The following is a 15,882-nucleotide window of genomic DNA, read 5'->3' as shown; positions in this document are numbered from 1 at the left end:
GAAAAGTAATGAAATTGTATCTTTCCCTCCCTCCTCCAAATTGAAATTTGAGATTTTATCTAAAGGCCATTCTCCACCCATCCTTCCCTGGGTCCTGTCCCTGGTCACGAAAGCAGAGATTGGAGCTGCCCCTCGGGAGGAGCTGCGGCCCCTGGTGAGGTCTGACCTCAGTCTACTCCAGCTGAACAAGCCAAGAGCTACGGGCACAGAAGGTGTCAGAGAATTCTGCAGCATCTGGCAAGAGAAGCAGGAGCTGGGAGATCAGTTCTGCCTGCAACCCTCTCGAGGATGCTGCACAGCTTGCATTTGGTTGTGATGAACTATTTTGGCTCCTTGTTGGGGGCACAGTGAAAGCAATACAGCAGCAGCTCCACGGGAGGATATTGCCAGCAGAGGAGCCAGAGAAGCAGCACAAGCTGCAGCCACAGCCGGGGACGCCACAGCTCCCGGGGGTTCCAGGTGGATGCAGCAAGAGCTTGAGGGCAGTGGCAGCACAAGAACAACCCCTGACTTGGAGCAGAGCACGGAAAACAGCCCAGAGCCACCTGCAATTCCTCCTCTCGGAGGGCAGAGCTGCTCTTGCCACCCAAGAAACAAACGACTGATGATCAACACCCTGCATATCACACCCCCCACACCTTCCTTTTGTGCTTCCACACGAGCACGGGGCTCTCAGCACCAACCTGCCCTCCAGCCCAGGGAAGGACATTTTCCAGAACATAAGAATCCAAGCCAGTCATGTAATAAAAGCTGTTTGGGGAAAAAGAAAAATCAGTATGAATCCATATAAATCCATATACATCCATACCATCCAGATGTCCAGTTCTGGATGAGATAGCACCAGGCAGAGCTCAGCTGCAGAACCAGTGACATGAGAGCAGATTGCTGGATATAAGCAATACACCCACACCTGAGCAGTATGAAATCCAGAAGACACTGCTCCTGGTTCACACTTTACTACCCCAAAAGAGCCACAGCCGTACAGCCAACCTCTGTAGAGATTTTTGTATTTTATTTGCTTCAGAAGTGGATTTAGAGAGGAAATGTACCTTAAGTCCCCTGCCCCTGGGCCATAAAACACTCATAGCACAAATTACCAGAAATAAAAAGACAATTGAGGGTCTTTGCTGCATTTCTTTTGTGCTTTAGTCAGTGTTTTGGGGCTGATAATTTCTACCTCCAAGGCTCCAAACATTTTCTTCTCCCAGCCCCTGCTCAACCACCACACTACAGGTGAGATTCTTGCAGTGTCCTGTGCAGGGCTGGGAACTGGACTGGATGTTCCTTGTGGGTCTGTGGGGACGACTCCAGTTAGGAATACACACTCTGTATTTATGGAAAGCAGAATTACTACGGAGCCACTTTCTTTTGAGAGGGGTGACCAGGAGGAGAGTCCAGGAGAAACCTGACCATCAGACAAGGCCAAGATGGGAATCTCAAGCAAATATCCCACTGAACACACCGAGGGGAAAGGAGAAGAAAGGCATCAGCTTTGGGATGCATCACCCTCAAAGTGAAGGTAACAGAGAGTTCCCAGGCTCCTCCTTTGGCAAGGGCAGGATCTGTGGGTTCTAGCACACAAGGGGGTGTTGGGAAGCAGCTGGAGGTGCTTTATTCTGGTTCCACAAGACATTTTTGTTCTGAGACAACTGCACTTGATGGTTCTTATCTGTGCTAGCACAGCCCCAGGAGTCACACACATGCTTGGTTCTGTGCAGGGTTTCTATTGGATCAGCTGGTCAACCCCCCTCTTCTGATCTGTTCACATTTTACACTGACAAATATTTCAGTGTTTCACTGACAGCAGCTACATCCTGGGAAAAGGCAACTGGAGGCTGCTTGTGGTGAGCACAGAGTGGCACCCAAATACTGATTAAGTGACAGTGACACCGGAGAGAGAAGCTGCACGAAGAGGAAAAAATCCGCCTTTCAGCAAGGAGAACAGATGAATTTTATAGCAGCACTATTTCTGTCTGTTCCTAACACAGCATGCTGGAAAAAAAAATAAAGCCTGAAAGTATCTGTAGATGTGGTTACCCATTGTCTTGTCCTACTTAGGGACAGCAAAGCTTGTTCTGCCCCAAATCACTGCTACAGTCAATGCAAGACCATCCAGATTGCTCCAGTTCAGCTGGGAAGCTCCATTTCTGGAAGGGAGCTCATGGTATCTTCCACTTGTCTGAAATCCAGAGGCTTTCCTTCTCCAAATTTTTGCTTTTTAAAAGGACAACCACCAAACCAGGCTTTCATATAAATGATAATTTTATTGTAAATAAAATGATACATTGGCCTGGCTTTGCACTGCAAGCCCCCGGTCTGTAAATAGAGACTACTGGGTCAAGGTCTTCTGCACAATCCAGGTTAAAGCCCTTTCTCCCCGCTTTGCATCACTTATGGTGATAACAAAACCCTTTTCTTCCTTTTTGAACTGCTCCTGGCACACCTACCTTTTCACTCTTGGTCAGTCTATGTTGGTAACTGGTGGCAATGGGAACTCTTTGGAGCAGCTTCAAGTCCTGTGGAATATGATTCCAAATTAGGGGAAAAAACCCCACTCCAAAAACCCCACCCAAATGGATGCAACCTAACTGCCACTAGAATGGGCAAAGATGGGATTTTCTGGAGAACAGGCAAATAACCTGGAATGCACAGAATCGTCACACCAAGACCAAAATGTCACTACTTTGTTTCCTAACTACCTCAGGGACAGCCAAATTCCCCCAAGTCCCTCTCCAATGGGAATCTCGGACATTTTTCTGATTAGCTTTAACTGTTTCCCGATACTGGGACTATGATTAGAAATTCTTTGTCAAACAGGATATTCTCCATATCTACAGCACCTTCCATCAGGGATCCCAATACTCAATATTCCCTATATATCCCTCACTGGAAGGAATAGGAGGAAACCCAACACGACAATTGGAATCGACACAATAGCTTATTGTCAGCCTGGCACTCCTCCTCCACTCTCCCCTAAATGAGTTTATACCCAGTTTTTTCCTAGTCTGCCAGGATAAAGAGGCCAGACATAATTTAATTCTGAGGTATAATTACATTTCTGTCCACTTGAAACTCTTTTGCTGCCAGGGCTGTTAAAAGCCCATGGTATCAATGTCAGCCCCAAGTTATTCATTGGAGCAGTGGACTCAGGAATCCAGATCTTCCTTTTCCATAATCAAGAGGGCTGTGAGGAAACAAAGAGGCATTTTGGCTTGGCTCTACTCATTATAAACCATCAGCAAATTCTCTGCAAAACCAGCTGCTTTTTTTCCTTTTTAAATTCATAAAGGCGTCAAATTTATTTCCCCACCTCCCCCCACCCTGTAACAGTCGATATATATAAAAATCACCAAATATGATCTTTTACGATATAAATAAAAAAAAAAAGTATGAGGCATCACCGTTTACATGATGTAAAAAGAGCTAAAAAAGAGCGATATAAACTACATTCATAAAAGTGCATCTCCAAACATACAGGTAATGCTTTGGCTTGTTCCTGTGCCGAACGCGTGGCGCTGGGGCGGCTGCCGGACGCGCCCGTCCAAGCTGGCCCCGTGTTCTCTGTCACTGTACAGCTGTTATTTACCCCCATTACAGCCTGGAATGCAGGGACTTGCACAGAGGAGGCACATCCAGCACAGGGAAGGGCCGAGGGCTCCAGGGACAGGACCGAGCCCATCAGTCCTGGGTGCTCTTGCTCTGCTCTGGAACCGCCTCCAGTGCTGCAGGTGAGGTAAAAGCCACGAGGTCCTGAGGATTGAGTTGCTTTGACACATCAGAAGTTATGCTGTTTCCTCATGCCCTGTTCTCTCCCGGATCACAGCGTGTGGGACAGCAAGAGAAAGATCACGGGAGAAGGTCTGGATTTGGTGAGGACAAGCCAAGGACAGAGGGAAACCCCCGCAGACGTCACCGTGCTCCTGACCCCTGCAAGTGATGGGTAGTGGATGAAGACTCTAATCTTTGGTATATTTAGGTTGCAAGGCTTGAAGAGCTGGGCCCCCAGCTGTGCTGACCCCCCTACTTTTGTCATCCAGACTCCAGGGATGATCCCACATTCCCAGCAAAGTGGTGTGAAAAGCTCCCTAACTCCGAGCGGGAGCATCACACCCTCGCTTCCCCTCATGGCAACAGGGAAGTGCATGCCAGAAGTCAGGCCAAGGGTCTGGACAATCTGCAATTGAGTTCCTGGTGGGGAAAAAGATCAACAGAAGTGCTCCCACTAGAATTAAATAAATTATGGAACAAGGGCTTTCGTAAAAGGGATCCCCTAAGTGCCCACAACTGGAGTAGTGCAGGGAGCACTGGAAAGGAAACCAACACCAGCTTTTACTGGTTACACTTGGCTCTGGGTTTGGCACAGAAAAAACACTTCATATTGTCAAAGCTTTTCAGGACTTTTTGTTGGTTGGGGCTTTTAGGGTTCTTTTTTTTTCCTCTTTTAATTCAACACAGTATTTTTCATGTGTTCAAGGAGATTGGTTTCATTAAAACTTGCCTTATCCTGTTATTAGCATTCACTTAAAAACTTAATTTTATTGCATTATGAAACAATTTTCAAATTTTTATGGGGGAGAAGAGTGGAGGTGTGTGGAACCTTCCAATACAAGAGCAGAACACCTTCAGTGTTGCCCTATAAAGCAATATTTTAGTTAAGTAACATTTGCTTTTCTTAGTTTCACTTCTCAGAGATAACTTACAACCACTCCATGAATCCCCAGCACTTTAAAACTGCTGGTCTTTCATGAGTGAAATAAAGATTATCAGTGCCCAAATCAGCATAAAGGATTTGAGGCCATCAGGACCTCAGTTCTCAGATTTGTGATATCTTTGAAGTGCACAATCACTGGGATAGATTTTCCTGGTACCTGCATGGGGATCTCCAGGTAATTTTAGATATTTGCTCCCATTTCAAATGTTTTCCCTGGTTCCCTGTTTGACTTGACTCCCACAAAAGCTCATTTAAGTTAGGTGATAACATTTTTATGGAACTCTTAAATGACCACTTACACACCTGTGAAACCAACAACACACAGCGAAGGGTTGAGCTTGATTCCAGCTTCCTGTGCACAACAAGAATGAGTGTCCAGGTAATTCTCCCCAAGAAACCCTCAATTTTCCATTAGGCCATGTGCTCAAAGAAACCCTGAAGTAAATTCCTGGGCACCAGATGGACTATCTTTGGTTAAAAGGATGGTAAAAAGTTACCAGCCAAAGAGATGCAGGAGGAAGCTGAATTCTGCAGAATTCCCTTCCAGAGGGGTTTTGTTTGGACCCAGCAGCCCCAGAGAGAAGAAGCAGGAGCACAGACTTGTTTGGTACGACGCAAACTGACAGACACTGTCTTAATGCTGGGACAGATCAAACCTTGGAAATTAGCTCTGGATTTTCCAACATCATTGGGAGAGCCCTTTCCTCAGGCCCTGGAGTGATTGCATTCTGCTGAAACTTGTATGATTATCCCGACATTTAGCTGGAAAGACCTCCCTCACCCCCAGCCCCAAATCCACGGGTTCATTATAAAATAACACTATTCACATACTTTTGAATCAATATTTTCTGAACACCTTCAGATGCTGAATACTCAAGAAGAAAAATATACCACACTATAGCGAGCGCATGCTCCGTGACACATGGCTTTTTGCTGGATTCAGGTACTGGACACGCCTCTGGAGCCCCAGCAGGGGAAAACCAGGAACTCCCCCAGACAGAGCTGGTCTGGAGGCTGGTGCATGTTTCTGTTTTGCTGAAGAGTGGAGCTCTTCCAGTTCCCACTTGGGTTCAGATTTTCTCCTATGTTCAACCAGTGAGACGCTTGTTAGATTCCCATTCCTGGGCCTGCAGAAAACACGCAGCCAGCTGCAATGTCACATCCAGGTAACTTGGGGCAAAAATGTAGCTCTGCTTGGACAGCTGTCGGCAGGATGAACATCAGTCCAGCAAACAAAGGAATCAGGCACGAGAGCAGACCCTAAGTTCCTTGGCAGAACTTCCCCAAAGGACTAGGCCTAGCTGAGTTGGCATTTTGAAGATGCAGCACCACAACGGGCTGTTGCAACTAGACCAGACAGGGCACGGAAAGCCCGGCAGGAGCTGCGAGCAAGGGAGGTAATTCAGTACTGGAGCTGTGCAAACTGGTGTCTGAGCAGCTCTTCAGCAGAGGGTCTGTGCCTGGCTTCCACAAAGATCTGCTTTAGGAAGTCCCGGCAATGTTCTGATATGTGGGAGGGGAGCTGGGGGTTGGTGGGCTGGGTGGCGATTTTGAAGATCGCTGCCATGGCTTCGTACTCGGCCCAGGGGGGCTTCTCTGTCAGCATTTCCACCACGGTGCAGCCAAGGCTCCTGGGAAAGCAGACAGGAAAAATCAAATGAGAATTCACCCAATAATGCCCCATGCTCAGGGAGAGCTCCCCAGCGAGCTCCAGCTCTGGAAATGGCTCCTGGGGGGATTGTGCTCAGCAAACCCCGCGCGTGCCCCGACTCGGAGCCAGAGCTGCCCACAGCTGCTTTTCCTTCCAGGAGAGCAGGGAAGTGCTGAGTCAGGGGGGCCGGCACCACTGCCTGGCAAGTGCTGTGTGTCCTCTCTCAAATTCTCCTCTCAGGAAACATTTGTGTTAACAGGGGACAAGAGGTGCCCGTGGGAACGTCCCTGAAGGCACCGTTTGACCTCGGTGGTACTTTCAGGTGCTGCTGCTACTGTTGTAACTCAAAGGCACTTAGAGAATCACAGGATGGTTTGGGTTGGAAGGGACCTTAAAGCCCATCCTGTTCCAACCCCCTGCCATGGGCAGGGACACCTTCCACTAGACCAGGTTGCTCAGAGGCTCAACTTGCTGAGTTGCAAGGTAGAAAACAGACTTTTTAACACTCAAGGTTCAGTGAATCAGAGCTCCTTGACCCCACAAAGCCATTTCAGCAAAATCCCTTTTCAGTCACAGCCTCGAAATGCCCACGTTGGGGAAAAAGCCAACCTAATAATATCTCCACTTCACAAGAAACCAAGCATCAGTCAAAAAATAATTGAAGTTGTAACAGTTCCAAACTGGGAAGGCAGTAAGTTAAATCCCTGTGGGACAGATGCATCATTACCTTAAGGAAAAACTCCTTGTAAAGTTAATGGGGCTCTGCAGGCTACCTCAGGGGACGTGATTCTGGGGACATGGCTGAGCCACCTTTCTGAGGCAACGTGACTCCAACACCTTCCCAGGGAAGATGGTTTCTGTGGCACTGCACTGATAGGGCTTTATTCAAAGAGGATTAATTGCTTCCTCCAAGCCACAGATTAAGTAAAAGCCATTAGTGAATTTTTAATATCCAATCCTGTGTTTTCATCACATCTTCCATTAAAAAGGCAAAACTGCCTCCTCTACCTTAAAACTAAACCTTCTTTTGAGGTGAAAAGCAAGGAAAAGACATGTTGAGAGGCAGACTTGCATCAATTGCCAAGACAAGGAAGGAAAGGAATTAAATGCAGTGAATATGCAAGAACTGATTTCTCGAGAAGGTTTAAAATCCAACGTGAAAACTTTACAGTTTTCCAGCCATTTCAGACTTACTAGAAGAGAGTACAGAAAATGCAAACCATGTGTGCTGAAGTGCTGGGGGTTTGCTCAAAAGCAAGCAGGGATATATTATTGTTTAGACTGATTTATACCGTTTAAGCAGATCCGGTTTCTTTAAGATATTCAGCAAACAGCAGGAATGTTTTTCATGTCAAGTCACTCCAGCAATAACAAATAGCTAACATATTCTGCTATTTAGGAAAAAGAAAACTGGAGAGGGGCCTGCAGCAGTGGCACAGAGCCAGGTGGACGGATTTGTTACGTTTCTGAGCCTCTGGGCCATACATATCCACCCTGGGACCAGCGCTGCACTGGAAAATTCTGACCCCCCGAAATAATGACTGGGATTGTAGGAACTGGAGCCTGGCCAACGGCAGCGACTCTTTGATGGGAATGGACCAATGTCAGCACCAAGAGGAAATCCACAACTGCACCAACCCAGGGGGAAGGGCACGTGCTTCACTCTCTCCCCAAGCATCTCAACTGGGAGAGTCTGCAGGACTTAACCCTTTGCAGACGAGACATTTTCAGCTGTGTTTCCACTCGCTGCTTGGACAGGAAACAGGCCCTGCTTTACTGTGGAGGCACAACCAGACCTTTTGTCCCTGTTGCTTACTTAAGTTTTATAATCTCACCTTTTTAAGGCCTCCAAAATTAACATTTTGGCACAGGACCATTTTGCTCTTTTGATAGAGGCTATTCCTTAGCTATGCCAATAATAGCACAGCTACAGTTTCCATTCATGCAGATCATCTGGATCTTTTCTCTTGTTCCAGGTTTGGGCATCTTTCCTTTAAGGCTAAAATTCTATTAATTTCCAGTACATTTTAAGCATAACTCTCATTTTATAACTAAATAAATGGGCTCTCCCTAAACAACCTTCAGTTGCTCTTCTAAGGGATATCATAGAACCACAGAATATCCTAAGTTGGCAGGGACCCACAAGGATCACGATCCCAATTCCTGGCCCTGCACAGGACATCCCCAAGAATTCCACCAAGTGCTTGAGAGCACAAGAAGGATGAAAACATTGCACCAGCCAGAAAGCAAAAGAACAGCAATCAGTGTGAGGAAGGAATGAGTGGAAACTGTTTCTGAAAAACTAAAACTGCTCCTGAAAAACCAAATGAGTAGTTAGGTGTTAACACTGCGAAATACAGCCTGCAGAAGATCATGTCTTGAGTTCAAATCAGTGACTTCGATTCTCCTAAAACTTTTCATCCAGACAAGATGACAGAAGGTGCTGTCTTATCTGGCTCCAGGAGAGCTGTGCAGTGATGTATGGACAGCAAGTTAAAGGCTCACCACACATCCGCCTTCCTCCCGTAGCCTTCCCCGCTGATCACCTCCGGGCTCATCCAGTACGGAGTGCCCGTGACAGAGCGGATGCCTGTCCCAGACATACAGATTGTCTGCAGCCGTTTGCTGGCCCCAAAGTCCCCAAGCTTCACATTCCCAGCAGAGTCACGGAGAATATTGGCACCTGGACAGAAACAAAAAACGAAGACAGCTGTTTTCATGCAATCCAGCTGTTGGATCCACAGCCTAGAGAACGATATCCAACCCCAAATACCCGTGCTCATGGTATGGCTCTTTCCCCATTAAGCCTCAGGTGACCTGCTAAACATCATTTCTTTAATTCAGGCTGTAGACAAGCCAATTGCTAATGGCTGTAAATGGGAAAAACTTCAGGGAAAAACACAAGGAAGTGAAGGAGGGAAATGAGAGCTGAGTCAGCATCAGCATTGTTACAGTGCCTGTAAACAGCTCAGCCAGCCTAGCAGGGCCCCCAGGCCACAGGCTGAGAGAGAACAGAGTTGTGTAGAGGATTTTATTGGGATGCTGCTTTGGTGAGTGCAAGCACTGCTTTCTGGTCAGCTGGGTAACAGATGTAGCCGATTAAACCGCTTTGAACTCCTACAATAAACAAGTCAATCTCCACTTTACTTGGTCAGAGGTCCTGAACACGAAGCACCAGGGAAAAAGCAAACTTTAGAGCTTAGCTTTTATGTGGACACAAACTGAGGTTTAGACACCAAAACCAATTCCTCCTCCAAAGCTGCAATGAGACCAAGAACCCCATTGCTGCCATTATCTGGTACGTGCCCACGTGAAACCCTTCTGCTCTCAAATTGAGTGCACTTGTGCTGGGAAAGTTCCTTCCCCTTGCCCACTGCTCTCACCCTTTATGTCCCTGTGCACAATCATGTTGCTGTGAAGGTACGAGACGCCCTCGAGGATCTGCCGGGTGTATTTCCGGGTGACGTTTTCCGTGAGGGCTCCATATGCCTTCAGCTGGTCTTTCACTGACCCCTGCAAAAAGCAGACACAAGGAATTGGCAAAGAAGTGACAAAGCACAACTCCTGCAGTGTCCACTCAATTCCCACAAGCCCTGGGTGTTAGACACCCAACTGGCCCAGCAACGAACTCTGGCCTCTGCTGAAGCCTTTCTGGGAGGCTCTCTGAGCACCTTGCCTTAAGAAGCCCTTTTTAAGAACAATAAGGACAGGCTTCAAGGCAAAAACAGCTTAAGGAGGTTCTGTCTGCTGGTACAACTGGTTGTGAAGACAAGCAATAAAATAGTTAAGCAGACTGATCTGGGTGAAAAGCCTCCCTTTTTGGAGAGTCAGTTTTAGCCTCACTTGCTGTACCATGATTCTGCTAATTCAGTTACCAGCATTTACATGTTGGCCCAAGTCCTTTGAAGTACTTTGGTAGAACAAATTAAGACTGAAGAAAAGAACTGCCTTTAGTGACTATTAAAGAGAATATAGAATAAAAAGAATAATTTCAAGTACAAGACACTTAAGGAAAAAAACCAAAGAGGTTATTTGGACATAAATAAAATGACAGTGGTGGCATTATGAGCCGGCGTGAGAAGGCGCAGCCCTAAGAGGGTCTGAGGTGGATGACATGGTTAGGGGGATCACAGCAATTAATAAATCAATTAACAAACCCAGCCATCTCCCTTTCTGATCCCTGACTGTGCTGCTCTTACCCCTGGCATGTACTCCATGAAGATGGTCAAGGTCTTCTCTGCTCGATCCCTTAAGCAGCCGTAATACTGCACAATACGTTCGTGCTGGAGGTTCTTCAGCAGCTGAATTTCACACTCCAGCGCACTCACTTCCTATGGATGTTGAAGGAGAAAATAAGATTGCAGCCCCAGGAAATATATCATAAATATAAAAAATAATTGTCATGTCACTGGCAGGATGAGACCACTACTACACTGAAAAGTGTAATCCATGACATCGGTTTATCTGCTTCTAAGAAAAGGCAAACATTACCAGGGCTTCCTGTTCATTTTTACTGTATTATCTGCAGGTAAGTGTTGGTGTGGAAGCTCTCATAGAACACAGGTAGTATCACACATGGATTTAGTACCAGAAAAACTTTGTTTCTTGCCTTGGTTCCATCAGCTGCATGGCTTTACCCCGGGTGGCTGAAAGGATTCTTCACCAACACAGGTATAACCTCACTTCTCTCACTAAGCTGAGGGCAGGGAGTGTTAACTATGAAACAGCTCTGAATACAGTTACAGAACTGGAACCTCAACCCACTGGAGAGCAAAACAACAGGTGCTGAGAGCTGCTAAGCTTCTGTCACCCAGTTCTGTTCTGATTCACACTGATGATTTACTGGAATCAACCCTAAAAACAGCTTCCTCTCCTATTTACTTCAAAGAATCTGCAGCTCTGCACATGAAACTGATCCTTTGCTTTGCTCTTGCCACAGACAACAGGGTATCACAGTGCAAAGGCAAAGAGGTTATCCAACAACTTCAGATGGAATCACAGACATTTGCTGCTCAGAGAAAGTATCAGGTTTTTGCTGAATCCAGGGATTGAACAGGAAGAACATCAAAGGCATGAGGATTTATGGAAAAAGGAATAATGTTTTCTCTCAAATTAGTCCCACTTAACTCTTTCCAGCCCTGCCATGGGAAGGTGTCAGGTTCAGCTCTCTTACTCTGGAAGAGGATGAAGAACCTTAGAGCAAGAACGTGGATGTTGCAGGGACACATGGAACCAGAGGAAGCTGCTTAATCAGGCCAAATAATAGTTTAAGGTTTGGAGTTTCAGTGCCTTCAAAATATATTCCAGCCTGTTCCTCCTTGGCTCAGAGTTACTGTCTGATTTACAACAGAGACATCGTAGAACTTCCCAATTTAGGACATATCTTGGCACCAATATCCCATATAAAATCAGAATAATTAAATCTTTGTGGATCAGTTATTCTAGCTCAAAGTGAATTTGTTCAATATTGGGAAACTGGTACACTGTTAAAACACTAGCAAAGAACCCAAAAGCCATTCCAGCTCTATCCCCTGTGCAGGGCGTTGAGCGCTCTCCCATAATTTCAAGGTGCCCGTCTCATCTCCACTGTCTCTAAAGTGTTGTCACATCACTCTTCTTGATTAATTTACACCCCACAACTCAATTTGTTTTAAGGACACAGAGAACTCAGAAGTGAAAATTGGTAATTAATGCACTTGATACAGGGTATACCATATAAACCCAGAAATGGGTTTTGCATGTGCAAGCAGCTTTTTTTGTTCAAAAAAGAAAAAAACCCCTCTACTCTTGCTGGGTTTAGTTTCATTCACATCTATGTCTAATCAGGAACACAGGGCAGTCTAGTATTCCTCAAGTAACCTGGCAACAAACCAAAAAGCTGAGAAGGGAGAGCCAAGAATGAAACCAGAAAATGGATTTTAGTTTCAGGCTGAAGTTAATAACACAGAAAAGTAATTTTTAAATGACTCCTATTCTTCTCCACATGACTAAATAAGATGCCAGCTTTCAAGGACAGACGGAGACAGACATAGTACAGGATCTTACAGGATTTTAGAAGCTGAGATAAGAATTACCTTGCTCGTTTCAGGGCTCTCTGGATCAAACTGGACCTGCTTAGCTGCAAGTTCTCTGCCTGTGTCCACGTCGTAGCACAGATACACGCGGCCAAAGGCACCCTGGCCCAGCAGTTTTCCTCTGCGCCAGTTTATTGGAGCACTTGGAGCTAAAAGAGAACAGCAATAATTTCTCTTTTCATTATACTATTTTAAAACAAAGGTGGGCTTTTCAAGGACCAATCTCCATCATACTGGGATTGAATCAGGTGTTCTGCAGTCGAATGAGGTGCTCTCCCAGAGTAAGGAGGTAGCGGCAGAGCTCTGAACAGAATCCAACCACCCAGACTCTCAGGATCTGCTGACTGGTGTCCCATTAAAATGGCACCACAAAACATTTTGCAAACGTGTTTTACAGACAAGTTATTCAATGGGATTGGGGAAATTTCATTCCACCAGCAGGTGGATTCTACAAAATCACTGCCTTAAGAGATGATGCAGCAATTGAACAGCAGCTTCCAACCCCTGATCTGTAGTTATCACATGCATCAGATGAAGAAGAGCTGGATCAGCCTTGCTAAATCAATCCCAGCCAGCTGGGAATGACTTAAGCTTCTGAGACAACTTGAAGGACATTATTCTGAGTTTCTTTGCCAAGCTAGCTTGGGGTTGCTTCTGTGGGAAGGATTTCACTGCAAGGCTCCCTCTAACCAGAAAGATTAGAAGTCATAATTCCCTACTAGAGATTGATAAAGTAGGGGCCATGTTAGCACAGGTATCTTCTTTACCTGCTGAACAGTCAGACCTGATAAAAATATCCATGAGACCCAGGTAAAGCAGCATCTCCAAGAGCCCAGCAGGAGGTTCCATCCCCAGGGCATTAGGAATCCTCACATTCCATAAGCAGCAGTCTCCTGACCCAGAGATTAATACCTGAGCCCAGTTTTTCAGACTGCCCTTAATCCCAAAGCATATTACTCAAAGACCAGTCCTTTAGCTCCAACTTTGAAAGCAACATGACCAGATTCCTGCAGTGCAGTGCATCCAATTATGTTGTATCTAACAAAAAACTCTAAAAACAAAGACAGGAACCAGCCATCTGGACAGTGCGAAAATACAGAAGAGCTGAGAGATTAGCTTTGCCATGTCTAATTTAATCAGATTTACTGCCAGTTGGTATTTTAGTGTGTTCCTTACTCTGCTACCAGCTTACTCTTCATTTTAATCCTTAAATTACTGTATGGGATATCTGAAGTTCACCGATAACAACTTACGTTCCATCTCTTTTTTTTTTTTAATAACAGAAAGTTGTCCAACAAAACAACTCAAGGATGCCATTAATACAGAAGTAAACCCTTCACTAAGGAGCAAGTGAAATACATACAGCTCTCAGCTAGTAGAATAACTGTAACCCAAAAGCCTGACTGCAACTGTTAATGTAGCAAGAAAATAAACAAGCTTGTCTGACTGTTTTAAGAACCCTGTAGATCATCTAGATCAAGCAAGTTTTTTTACTTCTTAGCTGAATTTGCAATGCTTTCTAAAGCAAAGGCCAGCTCCCAGAAGAAACCTGAGAAGCGAAAGACTTGTCCTGTGGGTGTGATAAACAAGTCTCAAGGCAGAGCCAGGGAACGACGCAGTTCTAAGGGCTCGTTAAAGCCAGGTTATGGCAATGTATTGGGACCCTGAGAGCCTTCCTTGCCCACAACCTGGGAGCATTTTCCCCCGTTAGCCAGCGAGTGCCTACATTTGGTGGGAATGTTCCTCTCCTGCACTCCCAGCGCGTTTTCGCTGTCGGCGCTGCGGAGGCGGCCCCGGGGGTCCAGGTACTGCAGGGCCAGGCCCAGGTTCTCCCCGTTGGTGCTCAGGGAACGACTCGAAGGCACCAAGGTGAAAAGATTCCCTTGGTGACGCCGTATCCGCGGAAACGTCCTCCGGCCTGGGGGAAAAGGTAACATTCTAAAATAAATGCTTGCAAGCGGAAGGTAATGGCTGAGGGTTGAGCAGAGGGGAGAAGGGGGAGAAATCCCATGTCCTGCTCTGTTCCCATGGAGCAGAAGCTACAGCCAACCAGATGAGATGCAAAAATGTAACACCTCAGGGCGGATGCTGCCTGAGCTCAGTACAGCTCTGGATCATTCCCAAAGCAGAAGGCAGAGAACACTTTGCAATGCCCTCAGTGCTGTAAGATCTAAACTTACCTCCCAAAGGAAAAATCTGCTTTACAGGCTCTGAGCACAAGCTCCAAGTTTTGTAAACAACTACATACAAAATGACTTTCTAGATAACGTGCCTGGACTTGCAAATAAAAACCATAAACAAAGATCGTGCCAACTTGCACCTCATGAAATTTTGAGAGATTAATTTGCATAAAGCCATCTGACGAGCAGAGATGTAATTCTTTAAGTCCCTGCTATATTTAAAAGACCCAGAAGCAAGTCTGCAATGCAAATTAGCAAAGCATAATGAATCTCTGTGGTAGGAAACTGCTTATATAGGGCCAAGTCTAACAACTATGTCCACAACTCCCTACTCAGCCTGGATAACCCCAGAAAGGACAAAGTAAACAATGAATTACAAAGTAAACAAAGAATTACAAACAACCATCATGGGTTTCCATGAAAATGTGGCATCATGCACAAGCCCAGCACTAACTGCAAGGACCAGGGCACTTCCAGGCTCTCCAGCTAGGAGTTACACTCACGTGTAGGGGTTGCCATTGCCTCACCTTCTTTTTCCAGCCCGGAATGGGAGGTCTGAGACCAACTCACCATCGTTGTAGTCCTTGTGCTGCATGGAGACGTTGTAGCGCCGGGGGTAGGTCCCACCTTTGCCTGCTTTGTCGTAGAGCTGATTCTCACGGTCTGGAAGGAGAAGCAAAGACAAAAGTGAGGTTCCTTCAAAAAATATAACTTCTAATCACAGAATTTTCCTGTAACAGCAGGTTTTTAGGAAGAGGCAATAAATAACTTCCATAGCTTTTCCATCAACACAGCCCCAGTTCTTCTATTTATACAATCCCAGCAAGCAGGGAGGGCGGCCAGCCAAGAGCAGAAAATGTCTGGATCAAATAACCTTTGTACCAAAGACATACCTGAGAACTCCTGTCTATTATCAGGAAAGCTTTGTGCCCTTGACATCCGTGACTTCCGAAAAGAAGGACTATTAGAGAAAGAAGGCAAGAATAAGTTTTGCTGTCTACCAGAGCAAAACCTACAAGGGCTTTAAATATAAGCAAATACATTTGAACACTGGGTTCTCAAATCCCTGTCCCTGCAAAGATTTCACACTGCATCTGCAAAGCTAAAGCCAGGCTAAGGCCCCAGCTAACCAGACTATTCCCCAGTGTGGGTACTCAGCCCTTCTGTGCAGTTTGAGCCATTTATTCAGTGTTTCCCCAGTCTGTGGTACAAGACTCAGTGATTCCTTCAGACATGAGAAGTGGAAGGCTAAAACCAAGGCTGAGA

General features: G+C 45.9%; 1 protein-coding gene across 2 annotated transcripts in view; it reads right to left on the bottom strand.

Annotated features, from left to right (window-relative positions):
- Positions 1-2,244: 2,244 nt before the first annotated feature.
- Positions 2,245-15,882, bottom strand: part of MAP3K3 (mitogen-activated protein kinase kinase kinase 3) — a 37,264-nt gene continuing 23,626 nt past the window's right edge. For both annotated transcript variants that reach the window (XM_032134114.1, XM_032134115.1), the window contains exons 10-17: positions 15,510-15,577; positions 15,187-15,279; positions 14,163-14,354; positions 12,437-12,585; positions 10,562-10,693; positions 9,746-9,875; positions 8,868-9,045; positions 2,245-6,342 (exon numbers count right to left, since the gene is read on the bottom strand). In XM_032134114.1, coding sequence (XP_031990005.1) covers positions 6,114-6,342; positions 8,868-9,045; positions 9,746-9,875; positions 10,562-10,693; positions 12,437-12,585; positions 14,163-14,354; positions 15,187-15,279; positions 15,510-15,577 — 1,171 coding nt within the window. In that variant the 3' untranslated portion in view covers positions 2,245-6,113. The remainder of the gene's footprint in view (positions 6,343-8,867; positions 9,046-9,745; positions 9,876-10,561; positions 10,694-12,436; positions 12,586-14,162; positions 14,355-15,186; positions 15,280-15,509; positions 15,578-15,882) is intronic.

Source organism: Corvus moneduloides, chromosome 26 (genome assembly GCF_009650955.1).
Source record: "Corvus moneduloides isolate bCorMon1 chromosome 26, bCorMon1.pri, whole genome shotgun sequence".
Taxonomy (NCBI): Eukaryota; Metazoa; Chordata; class Aves; order Passeriformes; family Corvidae; genus Corvus; species Corvus moneduloides.
This window is presented reverse-complemented; position numbering and strand designations above follow the sequence as displayed.